This window comes from Galeopterus variegatus, unplaced genomic scaffold, assembly GCF_000696425.1.
Source record: "Galeopterus variegatus unplaced genomic scaffold, G_variegatus-3.0.2 Scaffold1352, whole genome shotgun sequence".
Taxonomy (NCBI): Eukaryota; Metazoa; Chordata; class Mammalia; order Dermoptera; family Cynocephalidae; genus Galeopterus; species Galeopterus variegatus.
The window spans coordinates 227,282-246,289 of NW_007727463.1; the positions used below are offsets into that span (position 1 = coordinate 227,282).

General features: G+C 35.2%; 1 protein-coding gene across 2 annotated transcripts in view; it reads right to left on the minus strand.

The window, feature by feature from the left end:
- Positions 1-19,008, minus strand: part of PPIP5K2 (diphosphoinositol pentakisphosphate kinase 2) — an 80,405-nt gene that overhangs the window by 13,987 nt on the left and 47,410 nt on the right. For both annotated transcript variants that reach the window (XM_008576446.1, XM_008576447.1), the window contains 4 exons: positions 6,084-6,251; positions 3,164-3,337; positions 1,834-1,906; positions 101-220 (listed from right to left, as the gene is read on the minus strand). In XM_008576446.1, coding sequence (XP_008574668.1) covers positions 101-220; positions 1,834-1,906; positions 3,164-3,337; positions 6,084-6,251 — 535 coding nt within the window. The remainder of the gene's footprint in view (positions 1-100; positions 221-1,833; positions 1,907-3,163; positions 3,338-6,083; positions 6,252-19,008) is intronic.

A 19,008-nucleotide genomic window follows, 5' to 3' on the forward strand; every position in this document is an offset into this window, starting at 1 on the left:
TTGAATCAGTCAGTGGTCTTAGACTTGCCTTTCAGAAATACTGCTCATGGGTGTGTGCGTGGGTGTAGGTATGATTCTGTGTGTGCATGTGTGCACATACCATCTATGCAGCCAGAAGAAGTCAGCTTTTTACGATGAGTACGAGCATAATCCTGTAGGTTAGGTGCACTTGAAGAACCCCCGAGCACCGAGGTGCTAAACAGGCCCGCACAGTGAGACCCTGATGGGAGTTAGAGAAAATACATACAACGGGTGTTCTTCCATTCACAATGGGAATTCATGCAGCATGCAATTAACATGGCTCTTACCACACATAAGGCAGCCTTTGGAAGTGCCTTGAACAGGCTCATAATATGCTTGTAATGTCCTAGTGATATCAATTTTAATATGATGCTTCTAATCACCACCACATTTATCATATGTACAAACAGGGTAATTTAACACTGAACAAAATGTTATCTTTGCGGAAAAGTAATGTGCCCACACAATAATTAGACATATACATCCTAAAAATATTAAAAACTGTACCATAAAAATTAATTTAGGATGAGAAGGGATTCTGTTAATCAATTTGCAAGAGTAGGCCATATAAAAAAAACCCTCTCCCTAGCACAAATTAAATCATATTAAATAAATATTTTTCAATGTATATCTGTAAATGAAGAATCTTTTCTGATGCCCCTGAATTAAGAATGACCAGTCTTTCTTATGAAATAAAAAGTACATCAAAATTTATTTATTTGTGAGACGATCAGGTAAAATAACTCCTTTTGGGTCTCTTCAGGCTTAAATCACTTTAAATTTCTAATACTTAACAAATAAATGACTTACGATCTTAATTAATAAGACCCCCAATGAAACACATTATTAGCTAAGAAAACATAGCCAATATAAACTGATTCTTAATTTGTAGCAAAACTCTTTACACTCAAGCAAAACGTTTACTACTGGGGGAGGATTAAATAAATTTCTATCAAACATACAATGATACAGCAATTAAAAGGGTAATATATAAATTTCTGTAAAGATACTGTGGGAATATTAAAAGCTATCAATATAAGCTATACATAATTGAATAAAGAAAAATCCTCAAGTACATAGGCATCAACACAGTTCATATACTTAATATAGAGATCACAGTACATATATAGTCTGAGCTTACAATGAAATCTATTTATGCCTTTATTAAACATATTCAGGCAACTATTTACAGAAAATAATATGCCATTACCCTGCACAGTTTGTCAACTATGAACTTAAACCCAAACGAGTTTAAAAAGGTCTTTTCCAATGCTGCTTTGAGTGTTAGCAAAAAATCAATTATGTTTTATAGGTCACTAAAGAGTAAGATTACCACTATGCATTAGTTTTGTTTTGGTTTTGCCTAAGAACTCCTGAAGAAGAAAATTAATACACACAGGGGCTGAAACACTCCCACTTTAAAAGTCTTTTTAATCAGAAAAATGAAATGTTCTTTTTTGCATGCAACAGCATATTTCTATCTTTACTGACTAAGAAAATGAAATTCCCTTCATAAATTAGCTTATATTATATAAGGTTAAAAACCAGCATTGGCAAGTGGACTAAGCAGTTACCACTGTGGGCATTCAAAAGGGTTACACAACAAAATTAAATGCTATTTCTTATTAATTTTCTCAAAACTTTATTGTGTATTTTGAGTTGTAGAACTCAACATTTCTCAATCAGTACACGTTAAATAAAAACTAAAGCATAGCATTTGGTCATGCTTTCACTACTGAAGAGTTTGAGATGTGTGCACAATATTGAGATCAAGAAGGGTATGTGGAATACAATTTCCTCTACACCACATACCTACAGTAGGACTCTGTTTCTGTTCCACAAGAGTTCTTGGTGTTCGTAGGTAATTGGCATTTTCTGATACAACCTGAATAAGGAAAGCAAAATAAATAAAGTAAAACAGTAAAATAAATGCAAAAGTCCATACTTCATATACAACCTGTTCCAGACAGACAAAGGTTAATAAGCTGTATGATAAATATTAGTAGAAATACATAAAACATGAAAGATCATGCAAGATCCCCTTCTGAAGGGAGTCCATTTCATACGAGGTCCTTGCAATGAAGTGGTACCAAGCAGGCATTCAGAATGAAACATTATGTATGAAATAAGACAGATGAAAAGAAACAATTAATAGATTGATATAATTTCACTCTCTCTTAAAAGAAGCCAAATGCCCACTCTTAAACAGCTCCTGTATTTGAAGGGGGAAAAAACAACCACAAACAAAAGAAAAGATAGACAGAGACTGTTGAGGTCACCATACAATAACTGATCCATGCACGAGCTTTATCAGAGTAACCTTTAAATATTCACAGCTTTAATGGATACCATAATCCCTTTTCCTACAATTAAATGCATTGTATTTCCAAAAGGAAATTGCTGAAATTATCAGAAAAGTCATGTGTGATAGCATATCTTCCATTTTAACAAAAACCATAGTATTTTAATTTCCAAATGCCATCACAGAAAGTCCTTCTGAAGTCATTTTGTTTTGACCCATATTGTTTATGGGCCCCTTTTATCTTAAACAGAGCTTTAAAATATTATACAGCTCAAAGGAAAATATACTGTATGTATCCCTTAAGTGAGAACTTCCAGTTAATGAAATAGTGAGGGAGAGAACTATCAGTATTAGATGTATCCTGCTAATTAACACTGGGTCACATAAATTTTGATAGTTTAAAAAATGTCTACATTGTCAGCAAATTCCAAATGGAATATCATTTTTCAATTATGGGGGGAAAAGTTATTAAATTTTCTTACCATCAAATTACATAAATTTGTTTCTGAAAGTTTAAAAGGACAACTAAGTTAAAGAAAGACTTCTTTCCTTTTTAAATAATTTTATTAAGAAGCTAAAAATCCAGGAGTATAAAATTTATTTTTTCAATCCTGGATATTTAAAACCTTCTCAGTAAAAATGCTGAACACATGCAATAAAAATGGTTTCTTTCCCTCAAATATTGTCAGATATGGTAAGTCTTTATAAATGAACTCAAAATTAAAAAACAGAAGGATTTACTCTGATGCAAATTACAAGGGATTAGATGTCCTCAAAGACAGCTGTTTGTTGCTCTGAATGCAGGGAGGAAAAATGTTTAATGAAGTAAAGTTTAAAAACCTGTTGCCATGAGCCAAAAATACTGGATGTGAAAGCCAATGATTTGGGGGAGACAGGGGAAGAAGTGATTTGTTCCCCTGATCTGCGTCTTCGACGCCCAGTACCCACACCACTGGTATAATGCAGCCAGGTACCAGTACCCTCTGGGCTAGACACACTCAGGGGGCTCTCTTCCTGGAAGTAAGAAAGGGGGCAAAAAAAAAAAAAAAAAAAAAAGCAGAGCATGCAAAGTTAGATACAACAGAGCCAAATGATCAGAAAGAAAAAAAAATACAGTTTGTTTGCATTTGCTTATCAATTTTTTAATCCTGGAAGTAAGAAAGGGGGAAAAAAAAAAAAAAAAAAAAAAGCAGAGCATGCAAAGTTAGATACAACAGAGCCAAATGATCAGAAAGAAAAAAAAATACAGTTTGTTTGCATTTGCTTATCAATTTTTTAAAAATTATTAAACAGTAATTTGGGAGCCAGATATTTCAATATTTGAGAATCTGATAGGAATTAATTATAAATTTAATTATATGTGATAACAATTATAGAAATATCTTATACCTTAAACATACAAAATATTTATAATTGCTTAATAGTTGTCCCTTCCCTCCTAAAACTAGAAAGATTTTAATGTTTCTTTTTTTAGCAATTGTTTTAACAACCTGCTTAATTTTAGATATTCAAGGAATTTTGTGCTATTTTGGATGAACTTTTCAACCCAAAGCACTAAAGAATAGTGAAAGGAGTTAAAGAGATTTAGATGTATATAACTTAGAAAATATGTCTGCCAGATATCTAAAAAAAGAAAAAAAAATTCAGAGACAATAAGGTGGACTCAAATCTATTTGTTTACCTCCTAAAAAGATTATTTATAGAGTTCAATCAGCAAAACATGCAGCAAACATTTTCATTTTATATGTTTGCACATTCAGGTTTCAGACAGTGAGGACAGAGTAAAATCTACTTGCACAAAATGAAGACAATAGTCTTTTTCTCGGTGTGTCTTTTGGAAGTACAAACTTCTTATATCCATGGAGATGAGGGACGCTGGAAAAAGTCTGCAAGGTTTTACTTGAATAATTCACCTTATGGAAGTAAAAGTTTAGCGTGGCATAGAAATAATCTCTTGAAATCAATTACTTAAGTATTTATGATAAAAAGGTTTATAAATGTGGTCTGCCTTTTAAGAGTTAACAAGGGCAGTGATTTTATTGAAGGTTTTATAAGTACAGGTGCATTGCAAAAATGAAGATTCACAATACATTTTGCTATACATTTGCTATGGAGGCCTTTCAGAGGGAAGAAGAGAGGGTTTAATTGTGAAATTCTGAACAATTTGATTAACTTGAGACTGCTTGTTCGACAGCACATCAAAATCACTGCCCTTACCCAAATGGTAGTTTTGGTAATATTAATATAGATCATTTCCCATTTTCTGAAATTAAGGATACTTGAACATAATAACTCCAGATTTCTCATTTTTCATTTGAGCCATAATAGAACAAATAATCCCAAGTTCTATAACTGTTAACTACCCTCTTTTTTTAAACCATCCTCTTTTATAATTAACTTAAAATACCACATTCAAAGGAACCCTAACTAGTATACAATTTTCATTATAGTTATTTATTTTATTTTATTTTATTTTTTTGTCCTTTTTACATTCAAAGGAACCCTAACTAGTATACAATTTTCATTATAGTTATTTATTTTATTTTATTTTTTTGTCCTTTTTAAGACCGGCCGCACCACGCTCAGCCAGTGAGCGCTGTGAGCGCACTGGTCATCCCTATATAGGATCCAAACCCGCGGCAGGAGCGCTGCTGCGCTCCCAGCACCGCACTCTCCCGAGTGCGCCACGGGCTCGGCCCTTCATTATAGTTATAACTATCTATTGATAGATATTTTTCCTATACATAACTGTCAAACTGGATTACATATATATTTGAAATTTGAGAATCATAAAAATGTTATGTTTGTATAACTTGGGACTGTAGAAATAAGCATAATTCTTTTTGTTATTCATATTCTTACCCTAAGTGTTATACATAATTCTTCAGATGGTACATTTAAACATCAACACAAATTTTTTTCTAACTTAAAAGTTGATGGTTCAATCTTAAAGTTAATTTCTGGCTTTATTAGAGCATTTAGAAAACATTTAATAAGCACTAATCTCAATCAGTGCTGAGAGAATCATTCTGTAGAAAAAATAGATAACCCAAGATAAAAGGTTATTTAAAGTATAAAAATGGATACAGATCTTGAAGATTTACTTAACACACTTTATTCCAACTCTTCAACTCTCCTTTTAAATGTTATTTTAGTAGTTATTTAGATATTATTCTATTAGTGAGCATAAGACAATCAATCTAACCTACTTAAATATAGGTCTTAATACAAAGATAAAATTTTCAATTATCTTATCAAAGTTTCAAATTCCTATACAGACTTTGCAATCAGGCTAATAATTTGGAATTTCATATCTTAACCTTCATATCTTAACCACTGTTACTAAAATCAGTTATTCCTAAAGCATCTCTGGTAACTCCTCTCTACTTCTCACTAAAAGTTATTTCTCATCCATTATATCAGACTTTTTAAAAAGTTCTTTACTGAAGAATAACTTAATGTGATAAGACCAAAAAAAAAAATTGGTCAGTTTATCAATTTCATAGAAAGCTTTAGTTTCATATTTGTATTCAATTTTGTTATGAAAACTATATGTAAAGATCCGAATTCTAAAGCTAATCCCTATATTTTCTAACTGCCTCTATATTTTTTTGAAATTTACTTGAAAAATAGACAAAGTTGACAATTAAAAATTTGTTAGGTTCCCAAGCTCCACAATTAAAGCTGTATTTTCTTTTCTGTTTCACTAAAATATAGTTAGTTTACTTTATGAAAAACATGCTCTGACACATATACTTACTTCATTTGTAGCCATCTTCCTAGATCTTGGAAGTGGAGACTTCCTATGTATATGAATTGGCTCCGATACCATTGGTTTAAACAATATCACAGCTCGATCAGTCTCATCTTTTTTACAAGTATGAGGTTCATCGTCACTGTCAATTTTAAAAGATCTCTTGCCTTCATTCTGTAGGCAAAGAAAACAACACACTTAAAACTCAGATTAAAAAATCTCTTCTGATGAACAAATTCAACCACCAACTGGTGTAGTCACCTGAAGTCCATAGAAAAGTTTCTTTACTCAAATGAATTAATACTCATTTTGCTCTTATAATAGCTTAGTATTATGCTGGGTACTGTGAAAGAGATGAGAGCCCCTGACTTCAAGAAATACATACACTCTCTATGGAGAAATTAAACAGTAAAATGACAATAATAAAACATATAAAACAAAGTGTTTTATTAAATTTCATCAAATGCACAAATAAATAAACAACACTAATAAAAGACAGTAAGAAAGAATAGAGATCAGTTTTGTTATATAGGAATGTCATCAACCTGAGCATAAACTAAAACAGCATTTGAATTCATCTATTTTAGAATATTCAAATTCTATTCCAAACATTTCCAATAAATGTGATGATTGCGTAAAAAATAACAATCATTCAATGACTCACTAAATATTTACTGAGTATGTACCATGTGCCAGGAACTGGACTAAGACACAGATGCATAAGATACCATCCCAGATTGCAAGTGTCTCACAGTAGAGAAGACAGACTAATTAAAAATTTTATACCAAATATTCATTTATTATAGGATGGATAAATCGGGCCATTGTCACACAGCAAAACACATATTTTAAAGCAATAAGAATAAACAAACTACAACTAAATCCAACTATGTTGATGAATCTAATAAACATAGTGTTGGCCAAAAGAAGCCAAGCAGACTACATCAAAACCCTTATCAAACTAAGTGCTATAGAGAATATGAATAAAAGGAATTTCTTTAACTAGATATATGATATGTAAAACTTGAAACAATCATCACAATAATAAAACATTAAAAGAAAAGAGTGCCCACCATCAATAAATCTATTCATTTTACTGGACGTCTGTCATCAATCACAGATGACACGGTCATATACGTTGAAAATCCAAATGGCTGTATAGGTAAATTATTAGAATGAATAACAGCACATTGCAAGTTGGCTAGTTACAAAATCTCCATACAAAAATGAGTTAAAATTCAATATGACAGTAACAAACAATCATTTAAATGATTCACTTAGGGTTGATAGCATATACATAACTACCCTTAGTGAATCATTGTGCAGTATATGCATGCACTGAAACAACACACTATACTTCACAAATATGTACAACTAGACGGTGTAAAAAAAATACGTAAGCCTAATTAAATCTTTATTTACTAAATGGGAAAAAAGAATATGCATGCACTGAAACAACACACTATACTTCACAAATATGTACAACTAGACGGTGTAAAAAAAAAATACGTAAGCCTAATTAAATCTTTATTTACTAAATGGGAAAAAAGAATACGAAATTTAAACAAACCATTTATGAAAGCATCAAAAATACAAAGAACCTAGGATTCAGTCTGATTATGAAGGTACAAGACATCTAAAAATCATAATTTTGTCAAAAAGATATAAAGCATAGCTAAATACTTATAAATTCAGAAATATGTCAAGTCCTTGGACTAGAAGACCCAATACTGCAAAAGTGCCACTTTTTTCAAACTTGATCTGCAAAGTTAATATAATTCCAATCAAAATCCCCAAAACATTACAAGATGATTATAAAATTTACATGAAAATGCAAGAAATCTGAAATATTCAAGGTAACTTGAAGAACAACAAAGCTGGAGGACTTCTGTACCAGACATCAATATTTACTACAAAACTACAATAATTAAGAACTGTGGTATAGGGAATAAAAAGCATTCAAGTGTTTTAAGATACTTACATTGTCTACAAAATAATAAAATTATTAATATATATTAGACTTTAACAAGTCAAGGATTCACATTATTAGCTTGAGGTTAACCATTAAAACAATAGTAAAAGGGCAGGCCCCAGCCCAGGCCAGTCCCAGCTGCCCAGAGAGGCCCAAGACCTGCCAGGCCCACACACCCCGAACCAGCTGCACTGAAACAGGCAGGTGCTGCGTTACATGGGACAACCAGCATGGGCCAGTCCTTGCCACCCAGAGAGACCCAAGAGCTGCAGGGCCCACATGCCATAAGCCAGCCATGCCAGAACAGGCAGGCGCCATGTGCTGTGGGACCCCCAGCCCAACCCAGTCCCTGTCACCCAGAGAGGCCAAGAGTCACCGGGACCACACACCCCGAGTCAGCCACACCAGAAAAGGCACATGCCACTCTGTGGGACCCCCCAGCCCAGGCCAGTCCCTGCCACCCAGAATTGGCAGTCCCTGTGGGATCCTGGCCAGACACCAGGGTAGAACAAGTGGACCATGATACCCCTGCCATGATGACTAAACACCAAAGAGAAGATACCAGAAAAATGAAAAATTAAGAAACTACACCACCACCAAAGGAAAATAATAACTCTCAAGCTCTAGATCCTATAGAACAGGAAGTCCCTGAAATGACTGACAAGGAATCTTGAGCAACCATTCTAAGGAAACTAAATGAGATACAAGAAAACTCAGGTAGATAACACAATGAAATGAGAAAAAGTATACAGGAACTGAAAGAAGAAATGTACAAAGAAATCAATGCCCTGAAAAAGAATGTAGCAGAGCTTGTGGAGCTGAAGGATTCATTCAATGAAATAAAAAAAAAAACAAGAGAGTTTAACCAGCAGGCTAGAACAAGACTTTCTGACCTTGAAGATCAGCTGTTCAAAATAATACAGGTGAAGAAAAAAAAAAGAAAACAGAATTTTAAAAATTGAAGAAAATCTAAGAGAGATAACAGAGAACCTTAAGTGCACAAATATCTGAATCATGGGTATTCCAGAAGGGGAGGAAAAAAGAAATGGCATTGAAAATATATTCAATGAAATAATAGCAGAAAACTTCCCAGGTGTAGGGAAAGATACAGATCTTCAGACTCAGGAGGCTCAAAGATCCCCAAACATATTCAACCCAAAAAGTTACTCTCCAAGACATGTTATAGTAAAACTGGCAAAGCTCAAAGACAGAATCTTAAAAGCTGCAAGAGAGAAGCATCAAGTTACCTATAAGGGAGCCCCAATCAGACTAACATCAGACTTTTCATCACAAACCCTAAAAGCCAAAAAAGAATGGGGTGATATATTCAAAATACTAAAAGACAAAACTTGCCAGCAAAGAATACTTTACCCAGCAAGGCTATCCTTCTGAAATGAAGGACAAATAGTATATTTCTCACACCAACAAAATACAGGAGTTCACTACCACATGCCAGCCTTACAAGAAATTCTCAAGTGAGTATTGTGTATGGTACCTGAAAACAACCATCACTGCTATGAATACTGCCAAGAAAAAACAAAACCCACCTATAAAATAAAAATGCTAACAATAAAGAGAAAAAAATAGATTATCTACCACCCCAAGAAACCAACAAACAGAGAAGACAAACAGAAATCAGAAAGAAAGGAACAAAAGAGGCTTAAGACATCCTAAGAAAAATCAATAAAATGCTAGGAGTAAATTAACACCTTTCAAAATAACTCTAAATGTAAAGGGATTAAATTCCCCACTCAAAAGACACAGACTGACTAACTGGATTAAAAAGATGGACCCAACAATATTCTGCCTTCAAGAGACTCATCTCAACTGTAAAGACACACATAGACTAAGAGTGAAAGGATGGAAAAGATATACCATGCAAATAAAAACAAAACACAAGCTGCAGTAGCTATTCTTTTATCAGATAAAATAGACTTTAAACCAAAAACCATAAAAAGAGATAAAGAAGGCCACTATATAATGATAAAAGGATCTATCCATCAGGAAGACATAGCAATCATAAATATACATGCACCCAACACTGGAGCAGCCAGATTTATAAAGCAAACACTATTAGACCTAAAGAATGAGACAGACACTAAAACCATAATAGCAGGGGATGTGAACATCCACTCTCAACATTGGACAGATCATCTAAGCAAAAAATCAATAGAGAAACACAAGATCTAAACAACACTTCAGAACAATTAGACTTGGCAGATATCTATAGAACATTCCATCCAACAACCTCAGAACATTCATTCTTCTCATCAGCACATGGAACATTCTCCAGGGTAGACCACATGTTAGGTCACAAATCAAGTCTCAACAAATTTTAAAAAATTGGAATTATTCCATGTATTTTTTCAGATCACAATGGATTAAAATCAGAAATCAATAACAAACAAAACTCTGGAAATTATACAAACACATGGAAATTAAACAACATTGTACTTAATGACATATGGGTCCAAGAAGAAATTAAACAGGAAATCAAAAACTTTCTTGAAACTAATGAAAATAATGACACATCACACTAAAACCCATGGGATACTGCAAAAGCAGTGCTAAGGGGGAAATTTATTGCATTAAATGCTTACTTCAGAAAAATGGAAAGATGACAAGTAAACAACCTAACACTTCACCCTAAAGAACTAGAAAATCAAGAACAATCCAAACCCAAAGTTAGTAGATGGAAAGAAATAATTAAGATCAGAGCACAACTAAATGAAATAGAAACCAGAAAAAAGATACAAAAGATCAGAGAAACAAAAGGTAGTTTTTTGAAAAGACCAATAAAATTGACAAGCCATTAGCAAGGCTAATTTAAAAAAAAGAAGAGAGAAGACCCAAATAACAAAAATTAGAAATGAAAAAGATGATATTACAACTGATACCTCAAAAATACAAGAAATCATTAGAGACTACTATAAAGAACTATATACCAACAAATTTGAAAATCTGGAGGAAATGGATAAATTTCTGAACACACACAAAATACCAAAAGTGAGCCAAGAAGATATAGAAATTCTGAACAGACCAACAACAATAAAAGAAACTGAAGCTGTTATCAGAGGCTCCTGAGAAAGAAAAACCCAGTAATGGGCAGGTTTACTGCAGAATTCTACCAAACCTTCAAAGAGGAATTGATACCAACTCTTTACAAACTACTCCAAAAGACTGAAACAGAGGCCATTCTTTCAAACTCATTGTATTAGGCAAACATCACCCTGATACCAAAACCAGACAAAGATACAACAAAAAGACAACTACAGGCCAATGTCCTTGATGAATATAGACACAAAAGTCCTCAATAAAATACTGGCTGACAGAATACAGCAACACGTACACAAAATTATACACCATGATTGAGTGGGATTCATCCCAGGGATGCAAGGTTGGTTGAACACATGCAAATCAATAAATGTGATACACCACATCAACAAAATCAAAGATAAAAACCATGTGGTCATCTCTATAGATGCTGAAAAAGAATTTGACAAATTCAACATTCATTCATGATGAAGACTCTCTACAAGTTAGGTATAGATGGAAAGTATCTCAATACAATTAAAGCCATATATGATAAGCCCACTGCCAGTATCATTCTGAACAGGGAAAAGCTGGAAGACAAGGATGCCCACTCTCATCACTCCTATTCAACATAGTGTTGGAAATACTAGCCAGAGAAACCAGAGAAGAGAAGGAAATAAAGGGCATCTAGATTGGAAAAGATGAAGTCTAACTGCCCCTTTGCAGATGATATGATGCTGTTATTGAACAGCCTAAAGCCTCTACAAAAAAGCTCTTAGAGTTGATAAATGATTTCAGCAAAGTTGCAGGATACAAAATCAGGAGCATTTCTATACTCTAGCAGTGGACATGCAGAAAAAGAAATCGAGAAAGCAAGCCCATTTACAATAGCCACCAAAAAATAAAAAGTTAGGAATAAAGTTAACTAAGGATGTGAAAATCTCTATGATGAAAACTACAAACCACTGTTGAGAGAAATTAAAGAGGACATAAGATGGAAAGATATACCATGCTCTTGGATTGGAAGAATTAACATTGTGAAAATGTGCATACTTCCCAAAGTGATATACAGAGTCAGTACGATCCCCATCAAAATTCCAATGACATCTTTCTCAGAAAAGGGAAAACAACTATCCTGACATTTATATGGAATAACAAAAGACCACAAATAGCCAAAGCAGTTCTGAGCAAAAAAAATAAAGCTGGAGGCATAACACTACCTGACTTTAAACTATACTACAAACCTACAATAACCAAAACAACATGGTACTGGCATAAAAACAGACACACAGATCAGTTAATAGAATAGAGAATTCAGGAATCAACCCATATACTTATAGCCATCTGATCCTTGACAAAGGGACCAAATCTACACATCGGGGAAGAGACTGCCTCTTCAGCAAATGGTGCTGGGAAAACTGGATATTCATATGTAGGAGAATGAAACTAGACCCATACCTCTCACCATATATCAAAATCAACTCAAAATGGCTTAAAGAATTAAATATGCATCCTGAAACAACAAAACTCCTACAAGAGAACATAGGGGAAACACTCCAGGAAGTAGGATTGGGTACAGACTACATGAACACAACCCCTAAAGCACAGGTAAGCAAAGGAAAAATAAACAAATGGGATTATATCAAACTATAAAGCCTCTGCACAGCAAAGAAACAATTTATAGAGTGAAAAGACAACCAAGAGATTGGGAGAAAATATTTGCAAAATATACATCTGACAAACGATTAATATCCAGAATATACAAGGAACTCAAACAACTTTACAGCAAAAAAACAACCCAATTTAAAAATGGGCAAAGGAGCTGAATAGGTATTTCTCAAAGGAAGATGTATGAATGGCCAGTAGACACATGAAAAAATGCTCAACATCACTTAGCATTCACGAAATGCAAATTAAAACTACTTTGAGATACCATCTCACTCCAGTTAGGATGCATAACATCCAAAAGACTGAGAATGATAAATGCTGGTGAGGTTGCAGAGAAAAAGGAACTCTCATACACTCTTGTCTGGACTGCAAAATGGTGCAGCCTTTATGGAAAATGATATGGAGCTACCTCAAACAATTATAGATAGATCTACTATACAACCCGGCTATTCCACTGCTGGGTATGTACCCAGAGGAATGGAAATCATCATGTTAAAAGGATACCTGTACTCCCATGTTTATTGTAGCACTATTTACAATAGCCAAGAGTTGGAACCAGCCCAAATGTCCATCATCAGATAAGTGGATAAGGAAAATGTGGTATATCTACACAATGGAATACTACTGTGCTATAAAAAAAAGTGAAATACTACCATTGCAGCAACATGGATGGATGCAGAGAAAATTATATTAAGTGAAACAAGTCAGGCACAGAAAGAGAAATACCATATGTTCTCACTTATTTGTAGAAGCTAAAAATAAATTAATTAATATACAAAGAAATAAATGGGGGGGGGGAGAAGACACAACAATCCCAACAATTCCTTGAACTTGTTAAGACAAGAGAACAGATATGATGTTGAAGCAGGGAGAAGGGAGGTGGAAAGAGGAAGTGTTAAAGGGACATGAAAATCAACTATCTTGTATATTGATAAACTAAAATAAAAAAATTTTAACAGGGCTAGCCCGGTGGCTCACTGGATAAGTGCGCCGCTTGGGAAGCGTGGTGGCGCTCCCGCCCGAGGGTTCGGATCCCACATACAGACCGGTTCCCGCTCACTGGCTGAGCGAGGCGCGGGAGCAACACCGAGGGTTGCAATCCCGTTGCCGGTCCCCGGTCCGGTACGGGGGCAACACTGAGGGTTGCGATCCGTTGCCGGACACAGAAAAAGACAAAAAAATTTTAACAAACAGTAAAAGAATGTTAAATTACCAGGCATCCTACTGAAGGGAGAAAAACAACTCAAATGAAGGCAACAAGTGAGAGAAAAACGAATGTAAAACAGGTAGGACAAACAGGAAACAAACAGTAGGATGGTTTAAGATGATATAATTAATCCCAAATATATCAATAATTATATTCTCTACAAACTACAATTAAAAGACAAAGATCATGAGACTGTTAAAAAGATAAAACTTAAGTCTATCCTGTTTGAAAGAGACACACTGTAAATATAAAAACCTAGAAAGGCTGAAAGTAAATTAATGGAAAAAAATGGAAAAATAGATGCCATTCAACCTTTCTCAACTGATATTCCACAAGAGAAATAAGCACTAATACATTAACAGCCACTATATGTAAAATAATGAATTAAATTCTCTAATATGCGTCTAGAACTATGTACTATTAGGTACCATCCTCGAAAGAACTGAAAATAGTCACTCAAACTTCTGTATTGTGTGGTTCAGATGAGGAATCTGAGAAAGGCTAATACACTTAAAGGCAAGAAACATTAGAAATAAAAGGTGACTCTTCACAATGAGAAAAGGATTAATCTATCAGGAAGATAGTTCAAAATATGTTAGAAATACACACAAGCAAACTGAAGCTCAAGATCAGCTAAGAAAGAGGAACCCTGGTATATACCACAGATTCTACTGATACCAGTATTTTCTGGCCACACCCTAAGAATAAGAATAAATTAGAATTAAATCAGCTTTTCCTGTAACTAAAGACAACATCTTGAAAGATCACAATCACTAATTGCATGAAGCTGATCTAGGATTGCTAGTTCTCCTGTAGTTTCCCCAGCCTAGCTCCCTGTCAGAGGCAAAAGTAAATCTTACTGAAGGAACGTAAAGTCAACCATAGTTTCAAGTTATCCCTGCAGTTTTTAATATTCAATGTCCACCATTCATTCCATCATTAATAGCCTGGAATATAAGAAAATAAGAAGAGATAAAAAATAGAGGGAAAAAAAAAAAGAAATGGACCCACAGGTGATCCAGGTAATGACATTATCAGTTACAAACTACACAATAACGGAAATTAGTATGTTCATATAATTAAAAGTAAGAAAGAAAATTGCAGTTAACTCCTAGAATTTATAATAAGAACCAACCAAAAGGGAATTCTAGAGCTGAAAAACAATTAAATATTACTGTGTTCTAAAATTAAGAGCTCAATAAGTAGGGTTTAACAGCAGATTTAAAATAACTAAAGACAGAATTAGTGAACTGGAAGAGAGGTACAAAGAAAATATTGTGCCTGAAGCATATAGAAAAAAATATATAGAGAAGAATATAAGAAATGTCCAAAGAGTTTATGATGCATGGTAAGTCTAATAGCATGTGTAACTTAAGTTCCAGAAGGAAAGGAGAAAAAAACAGTAATTATTTAAAGAGATAACAACCACAATGTTCCCCAAACCGACAAAAGACAACAAGTCACATGTGCAAAAAGGACTATCAATCTCAAACAGGCATATCAAAATGAAAGACAATCCGATAATGTTGAAAGTCTCTTAAAGAAGGCAAAGGAATTTAAAAAGAGAGCAAACAAAATGTACAAGATGAAAAAATATGAAGCAAATAATAAGGTGATACATTTAACCTAAATATATCAATAATTACATTAAATGATTAAATATGCCAAATCAAAGGCCAAGATTGTTGTAAATATAAATTGAAAACCCAACTATATGCTGCTTACAAGTCATACACGTTAATATAAGGATACAGCAAGGTTAAAAGAACAAAATAATAAAAAACACATTCCAAGAAAATGTTAAACTAAAACAAAGCTGGTATAGTTATACCAAAGTAGATTGTAACGCAAAAAGTATTTTCTAGGCATAAATAGGCATATTTTATAATGAAAAAAGATATAAGGAAAATATAATAATTCTAAGTTTGTATGCATAGCCTCAAAATGTGAAGCAAAAATTTTCGAAACTGTATGAAGAGACTTCCAGTCAAGATGGCAGAATAGATGGTCCCCAGCGTCACTCTGTCCCACAAATCAACCAATTTACAGCTATAAAAAAGCAACAACAGCCAAGCTGGGGCTTCTAGAGCTCGGGGGAAGAGGAGGAGAGACCAACATAATGCATGAATGTGGGAGAAACCACAATGAAAGAAAGAAAAAAACCACTCCAACCGTTTTGAATCCTGGCCACTTCTAGGCTGCAGCTGCTGAGCACATGGAGCAGGAGCTGGCAAAAGCCACAGCTGTGCCCTTCGGATGAAGCTGCTTGGAGGTGTGGGGGGGAGGACCTTGGTGGCCCCCAGGCCAGCCACGCCACTAATAGGGTTCCCATGGATCCACATAGGAGTGAAGAGCTGCAACAACTGAAAAAAAGGAGCGACTCAGAGGCTCCTTTGCAAGGGACTGGCTTATGGCCTGCCCCATGGGAAGTGTTTGGAGCATGCGCGGTGGGGCAGACCCACCAGGGGAACACTGGGGCACAGCAAAGATAGCTGATCTGCCCCCCAATTAGCATAAGACCACTCAGAGGAGACTGGTCAGGAATATAGAATTGCATGGGGTGCAGTCTGATGAAAAGACTCAGGCCCAGACTGGAATTTCTATAAAACCCAGGTGCACTGGATCTCACTAGACCCACAGGTACCTATGTACTAGTCTGTTTTGTCTTGCTATAACAGAAATACCTGAGACTGGGTAATTTATAAAGAACAGAGGTTTATTTGGCTTATGACTCTGGGACAGCTGCATCTGGCATGGGCCTCAGGCTGCTTCTACTCATGGCAGAAAGTGGCAGGCAGCAGGCGGGTACAGGCAGATCACATGGCAAGAGGAAGCAAGAGAGAGACAGGAGGTGCAAGGGTCTTTGAAACAATCAGCTCTCGCAGGAACTTACAGAGCGGGAACTCACTCACTAACCCTCCCCACCTAGGGAGAGCATTAATCCATTCATGAGGGATCTGCCCCCATGACTCAAACAGCTTCCAGCACTGCCACATCGGGGATCAGATTTCCACATGAGTTTTGGGGGGATGACACATCCAAACTCTATCAACCTATAAAGTCAACCATTAAAACCTGAGCTGCACAAAAAGCCTTCACTGGGGAATCAGCAGCAAAGCAGCAATTTAGCTCAACCACAGAGCTCAAGTGCTGACCCCCACAGGAAGGTCCTCCATTTTAGAAGTAAGCAAAGGACAACAAATTAGTTCCAGTGCAGAGTTTAAGTGGTGGGAATGGCAAATAATCCAACGCAGAACTGAAAGTAAAAACAAAGCAGCCACAATAAGAGACAAAGTTTGATATTAACTAGTAAAGGTCTCATTTCACCAAAAAACACCTATAACACCTAAAGGACCAGAAGTCCGCTGGGCTACCAAGCCAGAAAGGGGGTAGAGCCAGGGGCCTCAGCCATGTCCCCCAACACCCACAACCAGTCCCAAGGGTGGGGGCTGAAGGCCTCAGCCACACATCCCCAACTCGTGCAACCACCCAGCAACAACCACCAAGCTGCAGCAGGAAGTACCCCGTGCTCTCCTGAGCCAGGCCAGTGGGGGGCTAAGGGCCTCAGCCACGACCCCCCAACATGCACAACCAGCCCTGCAACAACCACCAAGCTGCAGCAAGAAGGGCCCTGGGTTCCCAAGCTGGGGTGATGGGGGGGCAAAGGCTTTTGTCACCCCCCTGACATCTGCACCCAGCCCGGCAATGACCAAGCTACCCCCTGGTCTCCCCTGTGGGAATGAGGGGGGTGCCACAGGCCTCAATCCCACCCCTCCTCCTTCCTCTTTCTATCCCATTTCCTTCCCCTTTCCCCTGTCCCCCTCCCTCCCAACTGCTCCACAACAACATCATAGAATGTAAAAAAAAATAATAATATTAATAAAAAACAAAACAAAACAAAAAAAACTGTATGGAGAGAGACAATCCACAATCACAGTGCAATATTTTTGCATACCAAGTAGTTGATAAAGCAAGCAGAACAAAAAAATCTTTTAAGGATATAGAAGATTTGAACAACAGTATTAATGAACTCTACCTGTCTTATATTAAAAACTTGTACTGAACAATGAAAAACAGAAAATACATTCTTTTCAAGTACACATGTGACATTTATAAAAAATTAACCGTACTCAGTCTATAAGGCAGTTTCTAATACATGTCAAAGCAATGAAATCATACCAAGTATATTCTCTGACAAAAGTGGAATTAAGCTAGAAGTCAACAACAAAAGCTTATATGTAAAATTTCCATGTTTGAAAATAAAGCAATAAATCTCTAAAACCAAGAATCAAAGAAAAATCATGGAAATCATAAAATATCTTGAAGAGAAAACATACTTGTGTGACAAAGCTAACACCATGCTTAGAGGAAAATTTATAGCTCTAAATTTAAATATTAGAAAAAGAAAACTTCAAATACATGGTCTGAATATCCACCAAAGTATGTTAGACATAGATCAACAAAATAAATCCAAGGAAAGTAGAAGGAAGGAAACAGAAAACTTAACATCAGAGGTTAGTGAAAAAAAAGACAAATGTACAACAGAGAGGATCAACAAGGGAAATTGTTGCTTCTTTGAAAAAACTAAGCAATCATAAATCCTTGCCAAACTTACAAAAAAAAATAAGGAAAGGCACACAAACAAGTTATCATTATGTAAAAAGGGACATCGTTACAGATCTTATAGACCATTAAAAGGTCATATAAAAATATTATGAACTGTATACTCTAATTTAAAAATTTAGATAAAATACAAAAGCACAATTTACCAAAATGGATATAAAAAGATATAGAAAATCTGAACAGTATTATATCAATTAAAGAAATTGAATACATAATTAAAATTTTCCCCCTGCAAAACCTCCACATCCAAATGACTTCCAAACAATAAATTTTTAAAAATATTTTTAAAAAACATCAATTTGATATCCCATGTTCTTGGATTGGAAGAATCAACATAGTGAAAATTTCCATACTGCCCAAAGTGATATATAAATTCAATGCAATCCCCATCAAAATTCCAATGACATTTCTCTCAGAAATGGAAAGAA